Source organism: Mus pahari, chromosome 9 (assembly GCF_900095145.1).
Source record: "Mus pahari chromosome 9, PAHARI_EIJ_v1.1, whole genome shotgun sequence".
Classification (NCBI taxonomy): domain Eukaryota; kingdom Metazoa; phylum Chordata; class Mammalia; order Rodentia; family Muridae; genus Mus; species Mus pahari.
The window spans coordinates 45,999,903-46,019,620 of NC_034598.1; the positions used below are offsets into that span (position 1 = coordinate 45,999,903).

The 19,718-nt window shown below is 55.2% G+C and overlaps 1 protein-coding gene across 4 annotated transcripts in view; it reads right to left on the reverse strand.

The window, feature by feature from the left end:
• Positions 1 to 16,448, reverse strand: part of Celf5 (CUGBP Elav-like family member 5) — a 23,999-nt gene extending 7,551 nt beyond the window's left edge. The window contains exons 1-8 of one of the 4 annotated variants that reach the window (XM_021204640.2): positions 16,200 to 16,448; positions 10,298 to 10,380; positions 4,881 to 4,932; positions 4,223 to 4,351; positions 2,967 to 3,046; positions 1,504 to 1,650; positions 684 to 825; positions 453 to 599 (exon numbers count right to left, since the gene is read on the reverse strand). In XM_021204640.2, the coding sequence (XP_021060299.1) occupies positions 453 to 599; positions 684 to 825; positions 1,504 to 1,650; positions 2,967 to 3,046; positions 4,223 to 4,351; positions 4,881 to 4,932; positions 10,298 to 10,380; positions 16,200 to 16,344 (925 nt within the window). In that variant the 5' untranslated portion in view covers positions 16,345 to 16,448. Of the gene's footprint in view, positions 1 to 452; positions 600 to 683; positions 826 to 1,503; positions 1,651 to 2,966; positions 3,047 to 4,222; positions 4,352 to 4,880; positions 4,933 to 6,388; positions 6,510 to 10,297; positions 10,381 to 15,576; positions 15,735 to 16,199 lie in introns of those variants that run through there. The other 3 variants (XM_021204646.2, XM_029542143.1, XM_029542142.1) reach the window with 3 other exon arrangements.
• Between the last annotated feature and the right edge of the window lie 3,270 nt (positions 16,449 to 19,718).

Consider the following 19,718-nt stretch of genomic DNA (forward strand, 5'->3'; position numbering starts at 1 on the left):
GTATGACCTCCGTCTCTCACAGTATGACCTCCGTCTCTCACAGTATGACCTCCGTCTCTCACAGTATGACCTCCGTCTCTCACAGTATGACCTCCATCTCTCACAGTATGACCTCCATCTCTCACAGTATGACCTCCATCTCTCACAAGAGGAGACATGTGCCTAACACTGGCTCCCATCCTTGCTCCCATCCAGCCTTTGATGTCATCTGTCCCATTTTCCAGTTTAGAAACCAGCTAGAACTGGAATCTGAACACAGAACCAACCTGCCAAGTGTGTGCTTGTGACGTAGCCTCCCTCCTCAGCCGTTTCCTGTGCCCACACCTGCCTAGCTACTCCTTGTTCTGCCCTGCCACACACATGGTGTAAGGCTGTGGGAACCTAGGTATGTTCCTCAGTTACCAGACCCACTCCAGACACTGTCCTGGGCTCTGGAGCACTCTCCCAATTACCTGGGTAGGGCACAAGGCCATTGGCATACACAGTCTCCAGGGCAGGGTGACTCCCGGGAAAGGGCAGGACGCCGGGGAAGCCATTAGGAATGGGCGCCATCAGGCCAGGAACAGCAGCAGTGCCTAGCAGTGGGGGTGAGTGTAGCCCTAGGAGGGAGAGAGGTCAGAAACGGGGGGCGCAGACATGGCCGGTTCCCACTTGTCCTGAGACTTCCCTGCAGTGGCTCTCACCAGAGGCAGGAGCGATGGGCGTGGCAGGCAGACCGTTAAGGCTGACGGCACCAATCTGCTGAATGTGGCAGGGAGGGAAGGCCACACCGGGGCTCAGGTAGCTGCCGGAGGTGGACAACACTGTTGTCTGTTGCTGCATGAGCTGAGGACAGAGATGGTGTGAACGGAAGCAGTACTACCGGGGTCGGGCGCTGGGTGGGGGAGGGTCTCAGAATCAGTCAGCTGTTAGGGGCTCAGCCCCAGATCAGCATTTGGTTTGGGATCAGGGTACAGCAGACATTAACATTTGGTTTCCAAAAAATGGCTCAGTCTAGACTTAGACTCCGACTAAACTGAGGCTCAGACTTCGGTTAGGTACACTCTGGGGTCAGGGATCGGCCAGGCTATTAGGGCTCAGCCTGAGATCCGAGGTCAGTGTGGGGTACAGGGCCTGGTGCAGCACAGGATCAAGGCCTAGCTTTGACTCAGAGCTAGGGTTAGAAACAGGGTTCGATATTTACATCCAGATTGGGGTCCGGCCTGCCTAGGAAAGGAACATGGCAGAAACTGAGGCTAAGCTTAGGGTTAGTCAATGGTCAAGACTGAGCCAGGAGCTGGGGTGATGTCAGCCATGAGGGTGGAGCCAGAGATGGGCTGAATGCAGATTTAGGTATAGTGGGATCGAGGCTCCAGCCAGTTGGGACATGAGCACTCTGCCCACCATCAGGCTGGGCCAGGTCGGGAGGGTGGCTGTGGTTAGGGCTGTCCATCAAGATCTGGGCTTTCAGCCTGGGCCTGTAGCTCAGTCTGCATTCAGCTTCCATGTGCTGGGGCCACTCACAGCCTGGGCGTAGGCACTGTAGGGGCTGAAGGGCAGGGTGAGGGATGGCGTCAGGATGCCCAGCTGGCCAACCATCTGCTGCATACGCCGCAGTGTCCGCTCTTTATCCGTGTCGGCAAACTTGACCACCAGGCTGGAGGATGCTCCCTGTAAGAACGGCGTGTCACTGGAGTAGGAGGACGGGGTAGTCAGGACTCTAGTGCCCCCCATGGATGAGAGCAAACATGCCAGTCTCGTCTGACTCCATATCCACAAGAGCCAGGACAATGCAAGCAGTGACAGGGCTTGTCATCCTGGGCCTGGCCATGTGGTGACAACAGCCATAGTGTCTGGGAGGTAGCCACGGCCACAGTGATAAGTGGGGCATGGAGGTTCAAGGGTCATGTCTGGGACAAAGATTGGGGCGGGCAGGGGGATTCCTAGCTGAAGCCATATCCTCAAGGCAGGGGGAAAATCCAGAGGTCAGAGAAGGATGGGGGGCACCATGCAACCCACAGGTGGGACCAGTGGAGGTGCCTTGTGGCCAGCGAATGGGTAGGACATGGCACCTGACAGTGGACCAATCACCCGTGCTCAGGGACTTAGTCAGGAGCTGGGGCTCACAGGAGGATTGGGAAGCAGCATGGAGACAGCTCTCAATGAAGAGTTAAGGCCTAGGATCCAGAGTTAGTGCAGGATCAGGGCTCAGCCAGGTGCTCCCTGGTAATTGGGCTCAAGTGCTCCCAGCCTAGCTTGCAGAAACCCCCTTGTAGTCTTGCCCTTCCAGGCACCCCCCCTCCGTCAGACAACCGGCTCCTTGGTTCCAGTCATGAGGAAGATGGTCCTGGGGGTGACTTGACCCAGCTCCGCCACATTAGGGAGACAACTGCTGCTCTCGGCTAGGGACTTATTTACTTTCAGTAATGCGGACTCCTGGGGGCCCTCCCTGGGGAGAAGACAGCCCTATGTGTGTGATGCTATACCTAGGACATTGGACACCTGTCCTCTACCCTGCCTCGGCTAAATGGGTCACCAGCGCCCTTCATTATCTCTCTACAGTCTCTGCAATGAGCACCTGTCCTTCAGGTGGGGACCTGAGCTCAGCCCCTCCAGGTTCTTGGCGTCCTTCTGTTCCTTGTTCACTGGCAGACCTGACCTGAAGGACCTATGCAAATGGCCTGGTAGCCCCCCTCACTCTGTTCGCCCACCATGGCTCCCAGCTGCTCTAGAACAGGGTTCATAGTCTCTACACATCATCCAACTGCTGCCCCTGCTTCTCAGCCTGTGTTACTGCCACAAGCTAAGAACTGCACTTGCCCCAGGACAGCGTCTGGTCACACACAGCTCTGATCACAGCCTGGGCTGCACGTCCGGCCTCCTGTCTGAAGCAGTCTATGAAGGGAAGACGCCAAAACCACCCATCTCTCCCACCCACTCTCAACTTGTACCCAGCCCTGCCACAGCCAAGCGCAGTTCTCACTCACCGGCATAGTCTGGCTGCCATGCAAGGCATGTATGGCAGCCTGGGCCTCTGTGTGGGAAGAAAACTTCACGAAGGCACAGCCTGGGAGAGAAGGGAGGAGGAGGTGAGGGACTGAAGAATATAGTGGTGGGAGCAAAGGGGAGAAGAAGCCCTTGGTTGCCACTCATGGACAACAGCAGACATGAATTTATACAGACATAGGACCGAGATGGCCCGAACAGATAGGACACACCAACATCTTCTAGGGCCAGAGACTTAGATGTCAGCCATTAATTCAGCTAAATAGGAAGTCAGTCATCCATCCATCCATCCATGTGTCCACCCACCCATACATCCATTCATCCACACATACATACATCCACCCACCCATACATCCATCCACTCATCCATCCATCCACTCATCCATCCATCCATCCACCCACCTACCTATCCATCCATCCACCCACCAGTCCATCCATCCATCCATCCATCCATCCATCCATCCATCCATCCATCCATCCATCCATCTGTACATTCATGTGGTCAGCCAACAGGAAGTCAGTTCAGCATCCAGGAACTATGTTGAGACCCCAGTAGTCACACACACTTTCAGAGGCAGCCTGGGCCCCAAGAAGGTCCCATCAGAACAAGTAGGAAAAGGTTTGAATGGCCCCAGCCCTGACCTCCAGGGCACAGACAGTGTCCTGGGCCCTAGTGAATCATGGAAGCTGGTCAAATGGACAGACAGACACATCAATGTGGTGTCCACCAAGGCAGGCGCACCTCCAGAGTCATACAACATGGAGCCAGGACTGGTCAGCCTTTCAGTCATACAGATGGACAGACAGACACATGAAGACACAGAACTTGAGACACAGAGAGAAAAACTGAGAGGCTTGGGGATAGAAAGAACTTGGGCCATAATCCGTAGGGCCAATCTACAGGGGACACAACAGCCCCACTGAGTGGACACTCTGGAGGAGCCAGGGCTGACCCTGCCCTCCCATAGACCTGACCACTCCTCAGCAACCAGCCCTGTTCCTCCTCTCCCTCTCCCTCCCCTCCCCACACCCAAATCCCACCCACCCACCCTCTCCAACCACAAACACCCACCCCACCTGCTCCACCCCTTCCCACTGGCTATGTCCACCTCCAGTCCTATCCCATTCTGCTATTCCTGCAATCTACTGCTCTGCACCTGTGCCAAGCTCAACCCAGACCCCTGCTGCCACTCCCTAAGCCCCACCCCAAGCTCCGCCCCCATCGCCTGTCAGTCACCTTTGCTGCTGCCATCTGGTCCTCGAAGCACTGTGCACTCATCTATGACGCCAAAGGGCTGGAAGAGCCTGAGCACGTCTTCCTCCGACTGCTGCTTGTTGAGCATGCCCACGAACAGCTTCCGGTCCCCTGTGGGCGGAGCCACGGCCCACGGCCCCGCTGAGCCCACGCTGGTCCTGCAGACCCTCATCCCTGGCCCGCGCTGCCCCAGGACCTTTGCTCAGGCCGCCCCGCTGCCCCGTCGCCCAGGAATAAGAGCCAGGTTACTAGGGAAACCATACTCAGATGTCTGTCATTCACTGGGGTGAGAGGGAAGGAGGGATGAATGGCAGCAGAGACGCTTGGGGCGTCAGGAAAGAAGAGACAGGAAATCGGGGACAGTCAGAAGTAGGAGACAGGGCAAGAGCGAGCTGGGGGCGGGGCGCAAGATGGAGAGTGACAGGGACTAGCAAGGCTGGCTTTACAGAGCTCCTACACATAGATAGGGTCCCAACCGCCTTGCCCACACCTATCCCCACACCCCAAGTCTGCAAGCCTTCAGGCACCCATGAGGGTACAGGAAAGGTGTGGGGTATCTGAAGTTTGGGGGAGCAGTCGGAGCCGGACGGAGTCCCGCCCCTAAGGCTGCAGAGGCCCGCGGCCACGGAGAGGTTACTACTACCTCCGCGGTTCTCACTGTCTGCCGGCTTCACCTGGATCGGCCGCGCCATCTGTGGAAAGGGGGACATGGTCAGTGTGGCAGAGGACAGTGGGGCGCGGGCACTGTCTCTAAGCTCTGCTCAGCATCTGTGCAAATGAGACTCGGCCAGCAAACTCTTAGCTTTCAGAACCCAATGATAGTTATCCCAACAGGACAGACTGTCTTTGAAAATGGCCTGATGTCCCCGAGCCCTGTGTGCAAATGTCACCTTGGGACGTCTGTCTTCAAGAAGTCAGTTTATGGGGCTGGAGAGATGGCTCAGCAGTTAGGAGCATGACTACTCTTCCAGAGGTCCTGAGTTCAAATCCCAGGAACCACATAGTGGCTCACAACCCTCCGTAATGAGATCTGACGCCCTCTTCTGGAGTGTCTGAAGATAGTTATGGTGTACTTAACATATACTAATAAATAAATCTTTGCAAAAAAAAAAAAAAAAAAAGTCAGTTTGTTCCTGACCCCTGCATCTGGACTTGGTTAAGTGACTCCCTCCAGCATAGAGTGTAGAAAGGAAGCGGTAACTGAGCCTAGAGCCCTCGCTGCTCTCCACACACTAGTCCCTGGACGGGTCCCAGGAAGACTCAAGTCTGAAGAAGCCTTTGCTAGCCCAGGGAACCACGAACAAATGGAATGGTTTCGAGTGGTAGGCCTCCCTCTCCCAGGCCCCAAGGACGGGCTAATGGGGGCAATAACAGCCTGGAAAGGGGCGTGCATCTGAGGGGCTTTCGTTTTCTCTTCCAATGGCCCTGGATGGAGCGAGTCATCCACCTGACTGGGAGACTCACATGGGGGAACTCAAGCCTCGGTCTATCTCCAAACAGGGGGCCTCAATGACACCATGTGGAAGAAAAATCTATCAGGCTAGGGGTAAGGAAGGAGGGAACCAAGAGGGCCCAGGAGCCGGGACTGGGGTCTCTACCCCAGAGTCGGATCAGGTTAGCCCTCCACACGCAGCCCTGTGACATCCTGAGCTCCTGTTTTGGGTCCCTGGGCCAGAGAAGCCGCTCAACAAACAGGAACTTGTCTCACATGTCCCCACCTGACAATGACAGTCCCCGGACTGAGCCAGACGCCCCCAACCCCATCCCCCTCACACCTCAGCCTCTTCCCGCTCCGCTCGCTCCGGAGGGTCCCTCAATGTCCTCACCCATCTATGAGCACCCTTCCAAGTTCACTCCCCATTCCCTCCCCTAACCCTCTCCATCCCCAAACCCCACCCCTCCCCCACGCCCTTCTCCACACCCCTCTCTACAGCCGTACCCTCACTCCCACCCCTCTCCACACCCCTCCCCTCTCCTTCTGCTTCCTTTGGGCCCCTCCCCTTCCGGAATCCTTCTTCTCTCGCCCCAATTGGGAGAACCCCTCCCCTCTTCTGAGACCCTCCCGGGGAACCTCACTACCTGCCCCCCCGACCCCCATCTGGACAAATCCCCCCAAACCCACCCACCCACACCCCATCCCCTCTGCACCTGGGTACCACACCACATCCTGGGGTGGGGGGTAGGCGATCTGAACCGAATAGTTCCGCTTCTGGGGTCACGGCGCCCAGGAGGGGTGTGGGGGGAAGAGGCAGGGGAGGGGTCCCCCAGATCTAGCCTCTCATTCCCCCCGCGGCCCCACCCACACGCCCCCGCCGGCCTTCCCCCTCCTCGCTATCCTCTCTAGCACCTTGGGTAGATGAAGATGGGGTTGCCATGGCAACGCTGATTCACCCCGCGGAAGCTGGCAGTTGTTGCTACCATGGAAACCGCCTCTGTGGGGGCCCCCTCCGAGTTCAGATCTAGCCTCGCACAAAAGAGATTTAAATATAATCTTTCAGAGACGAGGAAGGGGGGAGGAGGGAGGACACCGGCTCTGTCACCATCACCCCATCACTGACCTTAGTCTCCCGCGCTCCCGGGATCCCCTCTCCACCCCACAGTGACAGAGAAGGGGCTACGGAGCGCCCTCCGCGCCCACACCACGTGCCTCCGCCACGCATCCGAGCTGGGTCTCTCCACCCTCCTGCCCCCAATCTGTCCCGCGCAGGTGCCCACCCTCCCCCTGCTTCTTCTGCAGCTCCCATCTCCGCCCCCTTCCCCACCCCCTTTCTCTTCACATTCATCGGGACACCGACGCTTCACAATTCCGGTTGTGTAAGATCTGAGGGGACCCCAGGGAGGACCCTTAGTAGTGTCGAAAAGTAGGATAACAAAAAAGAAGTTGCCCGTGATCACGGTGGAGAAAATTCTTTGGCGGGTTTTGAGGCAGCAGTAGGAGTTCGGTGTGGGAGGTCATGTCCGGACCCATTTCATCTCTGAGCCGGGATAGGAATATCTGAGCCGTGTGTGTTACGATGAGGAAACTGAGACCTCTGGATAATCTCAGCCGGTCTAACCGGGGCGGTGCCGAGTTCTTCTGCAGTTGCTAAGTTTTACCTTCGGAAGATTCCAGAGCCAGAGAAGACACCGGCCGTCCTCTCCCACCTGGACACGGCACCCATCCTGCACCCCCGCTATGGCTCCCTAGAGTTCCAGCTGCTCTGACAGTCTCACTGCAGCATTCCAAGCCTCCAGCAAGAGCCTGATCACTCGCTCGCAGGACCCGTCCCTCCAACAGCCCTCCCCACGCCCTTTCAAAGCTGCTGCCTTTAGGGGTGCTCCAGGAAGATGGATCCCCCACCCCCAGTCTTCGGACCCTTTGCCAGTGGACACCTAGATCCGACCAGAAACAGCACGGCACCCTCAGCTTCAGACCTGATGGATGAGCCCCTCTACTGGGCTATAGAATAGTACATAGATGGAAAAAGCGCGGGAAGACTCTGTTTGTGGGGAAAGAGGGGTTCTAGGAGCCACTCTGCCTGGTTCTTCGAGGCCAAATCTCTCCCTGATCCTGCGGATTTTTAGGGAGGTTATGGGCTGGGACCCCGGTCTCCACACACCGGACCATTGATCTCAGAGAGTAGATGCTTAGGTCTGGGGACCTCAGGCAGGTCGCCTTCTCTCTCTGAACCTTAGTCTTCCTGTCTGCTGGGTGGAGGAGGCACGGCTGGGGAAACTGAGGCCTGGAGCTGTGACTGGACACCAACTGCAGATCCCAACAAAGCAAGACCTGGAACATCAAGGTTTCCGTGTCACCGGCGGCTGGAGTCCTAGAGTTCCTAGAGTCTAGGACGTTCAGGATCTTCCCGGACTATGTCAGTTTCTCAGAATTAAATGACGTCAGCACCTCACTTCCTAGTCCCAGCAGCCAGAGGACATTTCCCGTGTGGCCCACGGGAGGTGTGTGTGTACGGGGAGGGGTCCTGAATGGGTGCTGCCAGGCCCCGCCCTGTTCCAGCCCCACTGTTGTTTCTAATAAAGTTTTATCTGCACAAGGCTGTGACTGCCTATCTCCCTGTCGCCCCTGGCTGGTTCAGTTCTCCTGTGGCCTCAGGGACTCAGTATGATCTGCGGAGCCATGAACGTGGAGTCCTCCGACAGAACCAACCAGGCCTATGGTGGAGCGAGGAACATTCTAGAATGGCGCAGAGCAGCCACACGTGGGTCACTGAGCGCAGGATGGAGCCCAAGTTTCAGTTCATCCTAAGGTCTGGAAATGTGGGTTTGACGTTGACACCTGATATTATTCTGGGAAAACTTTCCTTGTGGCAAATTCAGGACTGTGACTGTCCTATGTTAGCCAAGATTCCCATCAGTCCCTGGCTGCTGAAATCCCCCCCCCCCCCGCACGGAGGTGGAGGCAGGGGGATTGTGTATTCCAAGCCGGCTTGGGCTACATGTATCATCCTGCCAAAAATTATGAAAATGCAAGAAACCAGGAAACGTTCATTGGCAGGACGGAAGGGACGCGTGTTCCTTCAGGCTGCTCTGCATTGATTGCACGCTGAAAATCTAGTGTTAATATGGACTTCTTCCTTCTAACGTTTCCATCAAAAATTCCCGGTAACAGACATGGATGGCCTTACATTTTTAAAAATCAATGTTTTTCCAGAACATCCTCCACTTCTTCCTGTTCTAAGCAGGGTCTGTTGTGAGCCCGTGGTTGGGTCATTCTCAGTGGGTACTGAGCCAAGTCCCTGGCTTCTACCGACTCCATGCCAGAAGTCACTCAGCGTGACCACACTTGCCCGAAGATGTTGCTCACCGTCCCAGGGGCACAGGCACCGTGAACAGGACCCACTTTTAAGCTGTCCGCCAATGAACCTCTTAGGTTCCTTTCTCAACAGGGCCCACTCCCACCTGGTCTTCATATTCCATGCCCCACACCTGTCCCCAACATCTGTCCTCTACACGCCTAGTGCTTACACCACCAACACGCCCAAAACCACACGGTCTTCCCTCCTGACCTCCCACACTGCCCCCAGCCAACAGGAACGGATTGATGACACCTCCCTCACTAGAAACCGCCCCACAACCACACCCTTACTGAGCACTAGGAACCTGACTGTGTGGGAAAAGGGTCCTCGTTGTCCTGCTTGGGGGAGAAGAAAAGCCAGACAGGGAGGGGTAAAGGCAGAGATAAGGGCAGGGGTGGGGACAGGGGTGAGGGCAGAGATGAGGGCAGGGGTGGGGTGGGGTCAGGGGAGGGGACAAGGGCTGGTACCATATCTCCACAGGAGCCTGGGCAGAAGCAGGACAAGGTCAGGACAGGAATGGATGATGTTCCCCAGAGCCATAGCAGTGCCAGCCCACGCCCTCAAACCCCAGAACTGTGGGCTAAATAGCTTTTCTTTCTTTCTTTCTTTCTTTCTTTCTTTCTTTCTTTCTTTCTTTCTTTCTTTCTTTCTTTTTTTTTTTTTTGTCTTTCGAGACAGGGTTTCTCTGTTAAATAGCTTTTCTTTCTCAAGTTCCCAGCTTTGTTATTAAAATCCTGCCAAACACCAAATCCATCCATCCCGTTTCTGGTCTCTCCCAAAGCATGAGCCCTTCCTTGGCACCAGCCATCTGACCACCTCTCTCCATTTCCCACCCTGACTGGGCAAGTTCTTTCAGATAGCAGAGACTAGAGTGGTCAAATGACCATTTCAGTGACACACAGCAAGAAGCGGTTGGAGCAGAATGAAGCTATTTTCTCTCTTTTCTCTCTTCTCTTCTCTTCTCTCTCTCTCTTTCTCTCTCTCTCTCTCCTCCAACCACAGGGGTCTCCTTGACATTCTTCCAATGCTGGACTGCCCTACCCCAGGGCCTTTGCACAGCTGCCTGCCAGTGAGGCACATTTCCAATCAGGCCAGCTTGTACTGTGTACAGACAGCACTTCTGTGAAGCACTGAGCCCAACATACAGTAGGCATCCAACAGATGTTCATGTTGATGACCCTTCTGTGACCATGGGCACAGGGACACTGAGCCTAACTCCCCCATAGCTGAGAATGTACCCTCCGCCCCACAGATCACTCACCCCTGGCAGGGTCTTCTGCTCGTGCAAGGCTGTCTGAGCTTTGATAGCAGAGTCCCTGGCGCAGTATGTGAGGAAGGCACAGCCTGGTGGGAGAAAGAGCATTTGAGGAGACAGTCCCAACACCATGGACACAAAGGTGGTGAGCAGCCCAGGGGCAGGGGGAGGTGGAGACTCCCACCATGGTCCAGGGACTATGGAGTATTACTCAGCCATGAATAGGGCTGAGGCTCTGACATCCCACAGCATGAAGGGGCCTTGAGGTCACTGAGCTAAGAGCAAAAAGCCACACAGTATGGACTCCAGAACAGGAGAAACCAGACACAGGAAGTGGATTTGTGTGTGCTGAGGACTGGAGGCGGGGATGGGGTGTTCGAGTGAGTGTAAGGGGCCAGAACTTTGAGTTGGGGAGATGGTGTTGCACTCTTGCGATCTAAGCACTGGGAAGGTGTAGACAGGAGGACCCCTTGGGCTCCGGAGTGAAAGATGTGGGTAAAGATTGAAAGGCGGCTGCTAAGCAAACCCTTGGGCTGGGCTGGGCCAGGCTGAGCTGGGCTGGGCTGGGCACCAGAAGAATTACACGTGGGGTCCCCCATAACCTACCCATCCCATTCAGGATATGGGCCACACACCCCAAACTGAAAAGTCAAATCAGATGTGGTTGGGCCAGAACCCACAACAGCAACCATGGAAATGTCACCAGTTGGACAAATGATTGACACGTGGGGTGTGGTCTTCCATGTGATGAGATATTACACAGTCATGAAAAGGAAAGCTGTGTGTTCTGTCGCAGAATGAAGGGATGGGTATCAGGGTCCTAAGCTCAGCCAAGGAAGCTGGACACAAAAGGAGCACGGTGGGCACTACAGAGTCCTTGAGGTCATTAGCATTGACAAATTCACACACAGGAGGAGGAAAGGTGGTGGGTAGAGGGCAAAGGGGACCGATTTTCATTTTGAGAAGATGGGAACACAGCTTGGAGCTCCCCCAGGTTGTGGCGGTAACAAGAGGAGCTGGCCTGGGGATGTCACTCAGGTAGCGGGAGAGAGGCCTGGCTGTCCTGGAACTCACTCTGTACCAGGCTGGCCTGAACTCAGGGGTACACCTGCCTCTGCCTCCTGAGTGCTGGGATTAAAGGCACAACACCACCACGCCCAGCTCATTTTGTATCTGCCCTTGCCTGACAATCATGGCACCATTGGTCCCAGCAATTGGGAGGTGCAGGCAGCAGACCGGGTCCTACATAAAGTTTATGACAGACCTTGTCCGGAAAAACCCAAGAAGAGGAAGAAGAGGACAGATGGAGGAGGGAGAACAGGGCGGAAGGTTGTCACAGAGAGCAAAGAGAGAACCACACTCTCCCTCCTGCAGTTGTAAGCTTCCCCCACCCTCACTCCTACTGCGGGGGCTCTGGGCGGAGGGAAACCCCGGCACGGGGGAAGGTGCCGCTGTCCGCGGTGCTGAAGCGCGTCCGCCACCCTGGTCTGGACGGTTCCTGGCTGAACCTCAACTCTGGGGCTGTCACCTCACTTAAAACTCATCCTTCGCGTCTGGGCGCCTCCTTTTAGACTTGGAGATAGAGGGCGTGTTAAGAGGTTCCTGGGTCCCCTTAAATCTGGGAACCTTGGAGAATGTGGAGAAAGTCCCGCCATGCAGTCAAAAAGACCGAGGTTCACATTGGCCCTTCACACTCAGCTAAGGGCCATAACTCACCCAGTTCTCTTCTGCGTGCACGTGCTCTGGGGCTGCCTGGCTTGGCTGGACGCTCCCACCCCCACCCCCACCCGCACCATGTTCCTTGTGCCTAGAGTTCAAGGGTGGCTTTTGGGTGCCCCCCATGCAGATGACCCTGGGGCAGAGACAGACACCTAGAGCTGAGGTCATCCTGGAGACAAGTGGAAGGAGCCTAGAGTGGCAAGCAAGCAGGAGCCATGAAAGTCATGGCACCAGGAAGCCATGGAGGGTGTTTGAGTCGCTTAAGCTGTCCAGGGAGAAATCTAAACAAACGACCACAAATTACCCACCCAGGCTGGAGGTGGCGCTGTGCACTTGCTTCTGGGGTGCGGTTAGACCTCATCAGATACCCCCAACTGGTCACAACAACACCAGCTGTTCTGCTCTCCCCTCCATGGTGCACTTAGTGAAACCAGGCTCAGAGAGGCACAGTAGCCTCTTTGAGGACACACAGCAAGTTGGAAATATCTGCCTTTCAACCCTAGCAGGGATGGGGAGGGAAAGGGTGGGGGAAACTGGGTGTGATGGATGGCTGAAGGATTTCTGAGATTCAGAACATTCTGTAATGCTGAAGAGGCTACATTAGCATTATTTTGTTTTTAGACTTTTAGATTATTTTATTATTGTCCTATGGATGGATGGGGCCATGGCATGCTAGAGGGAGTGGGGAAGGGGACATTTGGTTGGTGTTGGTTCTCTGCTGGGATCCATAAGGCACCAGGTGGCAGGCAGTTGTCAGTCACCTGAGGGTACTGGGTCTTTGAAGGGAGCAGTATTCACTCTAAGCCTCTGAGCCTCCTACCACCTTATTTTGGAAATGGGCTCTTGACCAGCTCTGTAGCCAAAGCTAACCTGGACTGATGATCCTCAGCTGCCTGAGCGCTGGGATCACAGACATCCACCAAGAGAGTAGCTGGACACTCACCTCATGGCAAGAACAGTTTCCTGTGAGTCTACCTGGCCCTGCCCTGCCATCAAACAAGACAAGATGGGTGGCCTCCCCTTGCACCCGAGCCCACCCTCACCTCCAATCAATCTTTCTTGAAGCAGCAACCAGAGGCGCCCATGAGCTCTAGGACAGAGTGACTCTCTCTACCCACAGTCCTGCCTGAGGCCTCCCTTGGCTCCTCCAACACATGCTCCTTTCTGCCCCAGGATCTTAGTATAGGCTGTGATCAATCTGGAACATCGTTCTTCAGACAAACAACAACAACAACAAAACAAAACAATGCCACCCCCCAACCATCCAAAACCCTCATCATCTGCATGGGCCCCACCTCAAGCATTCCAAGGTTTACCCAGAAAAATGTATGCTGATAATTACATCTCCATGAGGCAGTTTTTCTGGGGATATCACCTTCCACCCACCTATCTGTCCATCCTCCCACCCATCCATCCATCTATCCACCCATCTACACATCCATCTACCCATCCATCCATCTGTCCATCCATCATCCATCCACCCATCCATCCATCCACCCACCCATCCATCTATCCATCCATCTATCCATCCATCCATCTGTCCGTCCGTCCATCTATCCATCCATCCACCTTTCCATCCATCCTTCTGTCCATCCGTCCATCCATCCGTCCTCCCATCCATCCATCCGTCCGTCCATCCATCCGTCTGTCTGTCCATCTATCCATTCGTCTGTCCATCCATCCATCCATCCATCCATCCATCCATCCATCCATCCATCCATCCATCTATCCATCTGTCCATCCACCCTCTACCATTCACCTCCGTTTACTTTCCCAGGCACTTTCTGTGCAGCCCGTGTCCTGCCTCTGGCACACAGCAGTCTACTCCCTGCCGAGCTCTCCCAGGGCCTTGCACCTCTGGGCCTTTGCAGTCGCTGTTCTCTGCCCCTGCCTGAGAATGCCTGGAGTCCAAGCATCAGAGCATATGTAATTCACTCTGTGAGCCCAGGCCGTGTGTCCTCCTAGCCTGTACCCCTAGTCAGTGGCTTTCTCTGAGATGTGTGCTTCAGAAGCAGCTAGGGAAACTGAGGCACAAACCGAGATACTCCCCCACTTGAAGCCATCATAGTGTCTCAAGCAAACACCTTGCTGTGGTCCAGGACAACTGCTCCTTCCACACCTGTGCAGGTCCATGTGTCCCCAAGGCTGCTTGTCACTTCTAGGCTCCATGTCACTTCCTCCTGTAACCAACAGCTGCTGCTGCTCCCATGGTAACGGCAGGCCTGGCCTGCCCCCCCCCCACCTCCCCCTACTGCACAGTCCCCCAGAGCGAGCAGCTCTAAGGCAAATGCCATCATTAACATGAAAATGGATATGGTCTGTAGGGCTAGTAACTTGTTCTCCCTTAGAAATGGGGACAGGACCCCAATGTCAGCCCCAGGTTCTCTACCTTGAGCCCTGGCTGAGGGAGCCTCCATTCTCTGGATGGCTCCAGGGAGGGTTACAGAGGGTCTATGTACCCCATCTTCTCCATCCCCTGTCCCTTCTCTGCATCTCTTTTCAGCGCTTGGGGACCTAGTCCTGGGACCCCACCTCTGCTGTTATGGGCTGTCTCGAAGATGTACCCCAGAAACAAAGCCATTGAGATATTGACGGGGGGGGGGTGTCCCAGGTCTACAGACTCCATTTATTCTGTCTCCATTTGCCTGAAGCCCAAAGAGGGGCAGTGTGGCTGACAGTCACACCACAACAACCCAAACAAATACACTTTTCTTGAGCCAGGCTGTCATGTAGCCCAGGCTAGCCTTCAATTTGCAATGTAGCCAAGGATGCCTAAGCATCCCAAGTTTGGGGGTGATAGGCAAGAACCAGTGTCCCTGCCCTCCAAATACAGACTTCTGTCAAGATCCTAGACCACGCCTTTGCTGGCCTTGGGGACCCCCTCTTCCCCACTTGGGTGCGGCCTGGGAGGCTGTTATTTCTCTAGTCCCTAGCATCATTGCCAATGAGACCCTCCGCTGCCCAATCCCACCCCACAAGCAACATCCCTAAAAACCAAGGCTCCCAGACCCCCCACATCTACCAGAAAGAAAATAACTCCACATCCACACCAGCCCTCACTGTCCCATCATGGGTCCCTCATTCACAACTGTTTCCTGTCTGGAATTCCCAAGGGAGATGAGCCCCCTCCCCAGTCCCCACCCCAGGCGCTCTAAGGCCCTCCTGGCATCCCGCTAAGGATGGAGATCCTGATCCCTGCTCTCAGCCTTGGGTCCCCGACACCAGTCAGGAGAGCTGATCGAAGCCGCTAGATTCAGATACTAGGACTTGGGACGGAGCAGAGCAGAGTGACCCTGTCCCCCCAGATACCTCCATGGGAGGGAGGGAGAGTCAGGTTTTTTAGCCACCTGCCAGCGCGACCACGGCACCCAAGATCTGGGTTCTGTCCAGAGGACCTCACGTTCATTGTCTCGGCCTCAGCTCTGGCTCTGCCAGGTTCCACTTGAGCCCAGGGTGGGTGCAAGGGGCCAGGAAGATGGCATCACCCAGGGAGGGCTGCTCGTGTCCCCGTTCCCCTGGGCCCCAGCCTCATCCCCCTCCCCACGCCCCCACGTCTTTGTAGTTACCGCTCAGCCCCAGGTCCTGGACATGTGTCCTGGCTGCAGCCCGAGCTAGCCCGGCTTTGTGAGCAGGATTCCCAATCCCGAGGTGGGAAGTTCCAAGCTGGGCCAGGAAGACCGAAAGCAATAAGGAGGGTGGTGGGGGGACTGGGAGGCTGGGGTCCCTGGCACTCTAGGCACGGGGTGGGAGTGTGTGTGTGGGGTCTGGGAATGGAAATGGGAGGGAGAGGGGGAAAGAGAGGAAGATGCCCGGGGAGAGGAGGGAGATGGAGGGAGATGACGGAGAGCTGGAGAGCTATGGAGGAGGAGGGAGTGGGGAGGAGGGAGGAAGAGGGGGAGGAGGACAGGAGGGGGCAGCTGGATCGTGAGCGGCACCCCCGGGGCGGAGGAGGGTGCAGGGGAAGGTGAGTGGGGGCTGGGATGCAGGGGTGCAGGAGGAAGGGTGTGGGGTAGGGATCTAGAAGGCTCAGGTGCAGGGAGGTGTGTAGGGGTTGGGGGATGCAGGTGTAGAAAGAGGGGTACAGAAAGGGATCGGAGCTGCAGGAGGATGCTGGGGTGCAGAGGCGGGTTCGGGGGTGCAGAAGGCGGGGCTCAGGGGTACAGAGGCGGACGCGGGGAGCGGTGCCCACCTTTGTGCACGCCGGTGTGCGGGTCCTTGAGCACCGTCAGCTCGTAGATGCGGCCGAACTGCTCAAATAGCGGCTTGAGGTCCTGTTCGTGCAAGTGGCGCGGGATCTGGCCCACGAAGAGCTTGATGGCGTCCAGGTCCTTCATGCCGTCGGGCCGCGCCCCGGGGCGCTCGGGCCCGCTGCCGCCCACCGGCCAGGCCCGGGCAGGAGCTGTGGTGCCGCCGCTTCACTCCGTCAGCGGCCCCGCCCGCGCGCGATTGCGCCACGGCGCTTCTGGCGGCCGCCGCGGGTATTTCAGGGGGCGGGCGGCGCTGGCGCCGGGAAACTGAGGCCTCGAGGCTGGCAGAGAAATGGGGACCCCAAGGAGAAAATGAGGCTTAGAGGTCCTGGAGCTGTGGGGAACTTCAGGCGGGGCATGCCCATCAGAAGGACTGATAGGTGCATAATGAAAGCCAGCCTGTGACATGAATCCATAGGGCAGGACAGGGTCAGGGCGGTGACAGAGAAACCAACAGGCCACTTGAGGCCAGAAGCAGACATCCAGGCTGGCTCTTGCAAGTAATCCTCCTGCCTCTGTTGCCTCCATCCTCAGACTGGAATGACAGGCCTTCGCTACCATGCCTGGCTCATATTTTTATTTGAAATTGAAGTTCCTAGTACCATGGATGCCTGTCCCAAAGACTCCGATCATGCCTATGCTGTATGTAGTTAAAGTGTGGTGACATTTGCTGGGTAAGGTGGCACATGAACTCTGGCTGTGAGTTGGAAGCCAACAGGGGCTACATATTGTCTTCCAGACCAGCTAGAGCTATGCCAAGGGACCTTGTCTCAAAACTAAATAGGTAATATTTTATACATAGCATTTTTGTGTGTTCATTTTTATTGAATATTTTATTTACATTTCTTTTTTTTAAATTTTATTTATTTATTTATTTATTTATTTATAGATTTATTTTATTTATTATATGTAAGTTCACTGTAGCTGTCTTCAGACACTCCGGAAGAGGGCATCAGATTTTGTTACAGATGGTTGTGAGCCACCATGTGGTTGCTGGGATTTGAACTCTGGACCTTTGGAAGAGCAGTCAGGTGCTCTTACCCACTGAGCCATCCCACCAGCCCTTATTTACATTTCAAATGATATCCCTTTTCCCAATTCCCTCACCCCCACGAAATCCTGTATCCCATTCTTGTCCTCCTGCTTCTATGAGGGTGTGTCCCTGCCCCCCCCCCCCCCCCCCNCCCCCCCGCCATTACATTCCCCTACACTGGGGCATCCAGCCTTCAGAGGACCAAGGGCCTCTTCTCCCATTGTTTTTCAACACGTCTGTCCCCTGCTGTATATGCAGCTGGAGCCATGGGTCCCTCCATGTGTACTTCTTGGTTGGTGGTTTAGACCCTGGGAGCTCTGGGTGGTTGATACTGTTGTTCTTATGGGGTTGCAAAGCCCTTCGGCTCCTTCAGTCCTTTCTCCAACTCCTTGTGTGCTCATTTTAACTATTGCAGTAAAACATTCTGTATATATTTTTTTTCTCTTTTTTATTTTATTTTATTTTTTTTTTCTTCTTTAACATTCTGTATATTGATGACTGAATTTGGTGCTTTCTTTTTTTTTTTTTCCAGAAGAGGAAGAGGCAAAAGGATCAGGGTTCAAGATCATTCTTGGCTACAGAGAGTTGGAGGGTAGCTTGGGGCACATAAGATAGTGTCTCAAATATATAAAAGAACTAAGGAGTCCTGTTCCTATAATTTTTGTAAAAAGATTTACCTATGTGCAGGGGTGTTGCCTGTCTGTGCACGTGCATGAAGTACCCATAATGGCCAGAAGGTGGCGTAGGGTTCCCCGGAACTGGAGTTACAGGCAGTTATGAGCCGCCATGTGGGAACTGGGAACAGAACTGGGTCATCTGTGGGAGCAGGCGGTGCTGTAACCGCTGAGCAGTCTCTCCAGTCTCTATAACTTGTTTTAAAAAACAGGAGCTGAGGCCCAGTGCAGTTGATCCTTTGGGCAACATCACAAAACAGGAGTGCAGGAATCTAATGCCAATTCTGGGAGCCCAGATGTCTCCCATGATTCCTTCTGTCTTCCACACAGTCCAGACATCTATGCCTCCATTTCTGCATTTGCTATCGACACTAAAGGGAGAAAGGACTTGGCTTCACAATGGTGACTGCCACCACTGTAACCCACAGAGTTAACTGCAGAGACACCATGACCAGGCTAGCTGGAACAGGGAGCGGTGAGGCCCAGGGTCAGGAGTCACATACAAGCATCTCATCCTCTGTATCCTGGGAGATGCTGGTCCTCAGATGAGCTGTTTCCATGGAGACCGGAGCAGGATGCTGGGAGCTCCATGGGCCTCTGAGCTGTGAGAATCATTAAAAAGCATCAAAAGGGGGACCAGGCTTCCCAGGAGCTGAAGATGCTGGTCGAAGGGAGTCCTGCCATCTGCCCCACAGCTGTCATCCACCTGTCTCAGTATCAGCCCTGCAGTCATGGGTTTGAGCCACCATGCCGTTTTAAAGATATCTCAGTCCCCCAAAATGTGGGCAGAGTCAGGGAGGAGGCCTGTGGAGCTAGCGGTGCTCCCTTCAACCCCAAGCACCATGTGAGCCTGAAGATAGCACCTGTTTGGGGACTCTTTCCCGGCCACCTCCAATGCCCCCGCAGGAGCTGATGTCACCACAGCTATGCTGCAAGTGTCTAGTCCACCAGAGACAGAACACTAGAACCAGGGTGGATGTGGGTGGGTTTAATCACCTAGGCGGGAGCCTTTGCCTATGCTCAGGTGAACGCACTGTTTTTGAACTTACCTCAGGCTCATCTGCCAACTTGGAGGGCTTGTCTGTTCTCCTGGATGTTGAGCTGAGCCCCTTCTCTTCACACACATGCTGGGAGGCTGCCCCCACCCTGCTGTGACAAGTACAGGTCCCCCAACAATGACCCTGATTCAAGAGCATTGAAGGCCATGGGAGGGGCTGCTTTCCCGGGACCCAGCCCGGATCCCACCAGTGCCCAAGTGTTAACAGCCCCCTGCCCACCCTTCCCTGGAGGTCATAGGCTGGGGCCAGGTGTGTCTCCAGCATCCACCCCTGGGGCCCAGCACAAGTACCTGTGGATGCCAGAGAGAGCACAGACTTATAAGCTCTTAGTTTCTGAAGCAGGGTCTTATGTAGCCCACGCTGGCCCTAAACTTACTGTGGTTGAGGATTATCCAGAACTGATCACCTGCCTTCAACCTCAAGTGGCAGGGTGACATGCATGTGCCACCATGCCCAGGCTATGTAGTCTGTGTGGTAGTCACTTCTGCTCTTAGAAAGCTGAGGCAGGATTGTCATGATGTCAGCCAAGATTGCAGTGACATACTCTCTCAGAAGCAGGGGTGGAGGAGCTGGTCCCCACTATGTGGCCAGGGACCAGATGGAATCTGCAGCACCCACATAAACGCCCTGCTGTCCCTGCCCCAGGACCTTGAAACAGACCCCCACTCGCCAGGTTCTGTGATCACGAAGACAGGA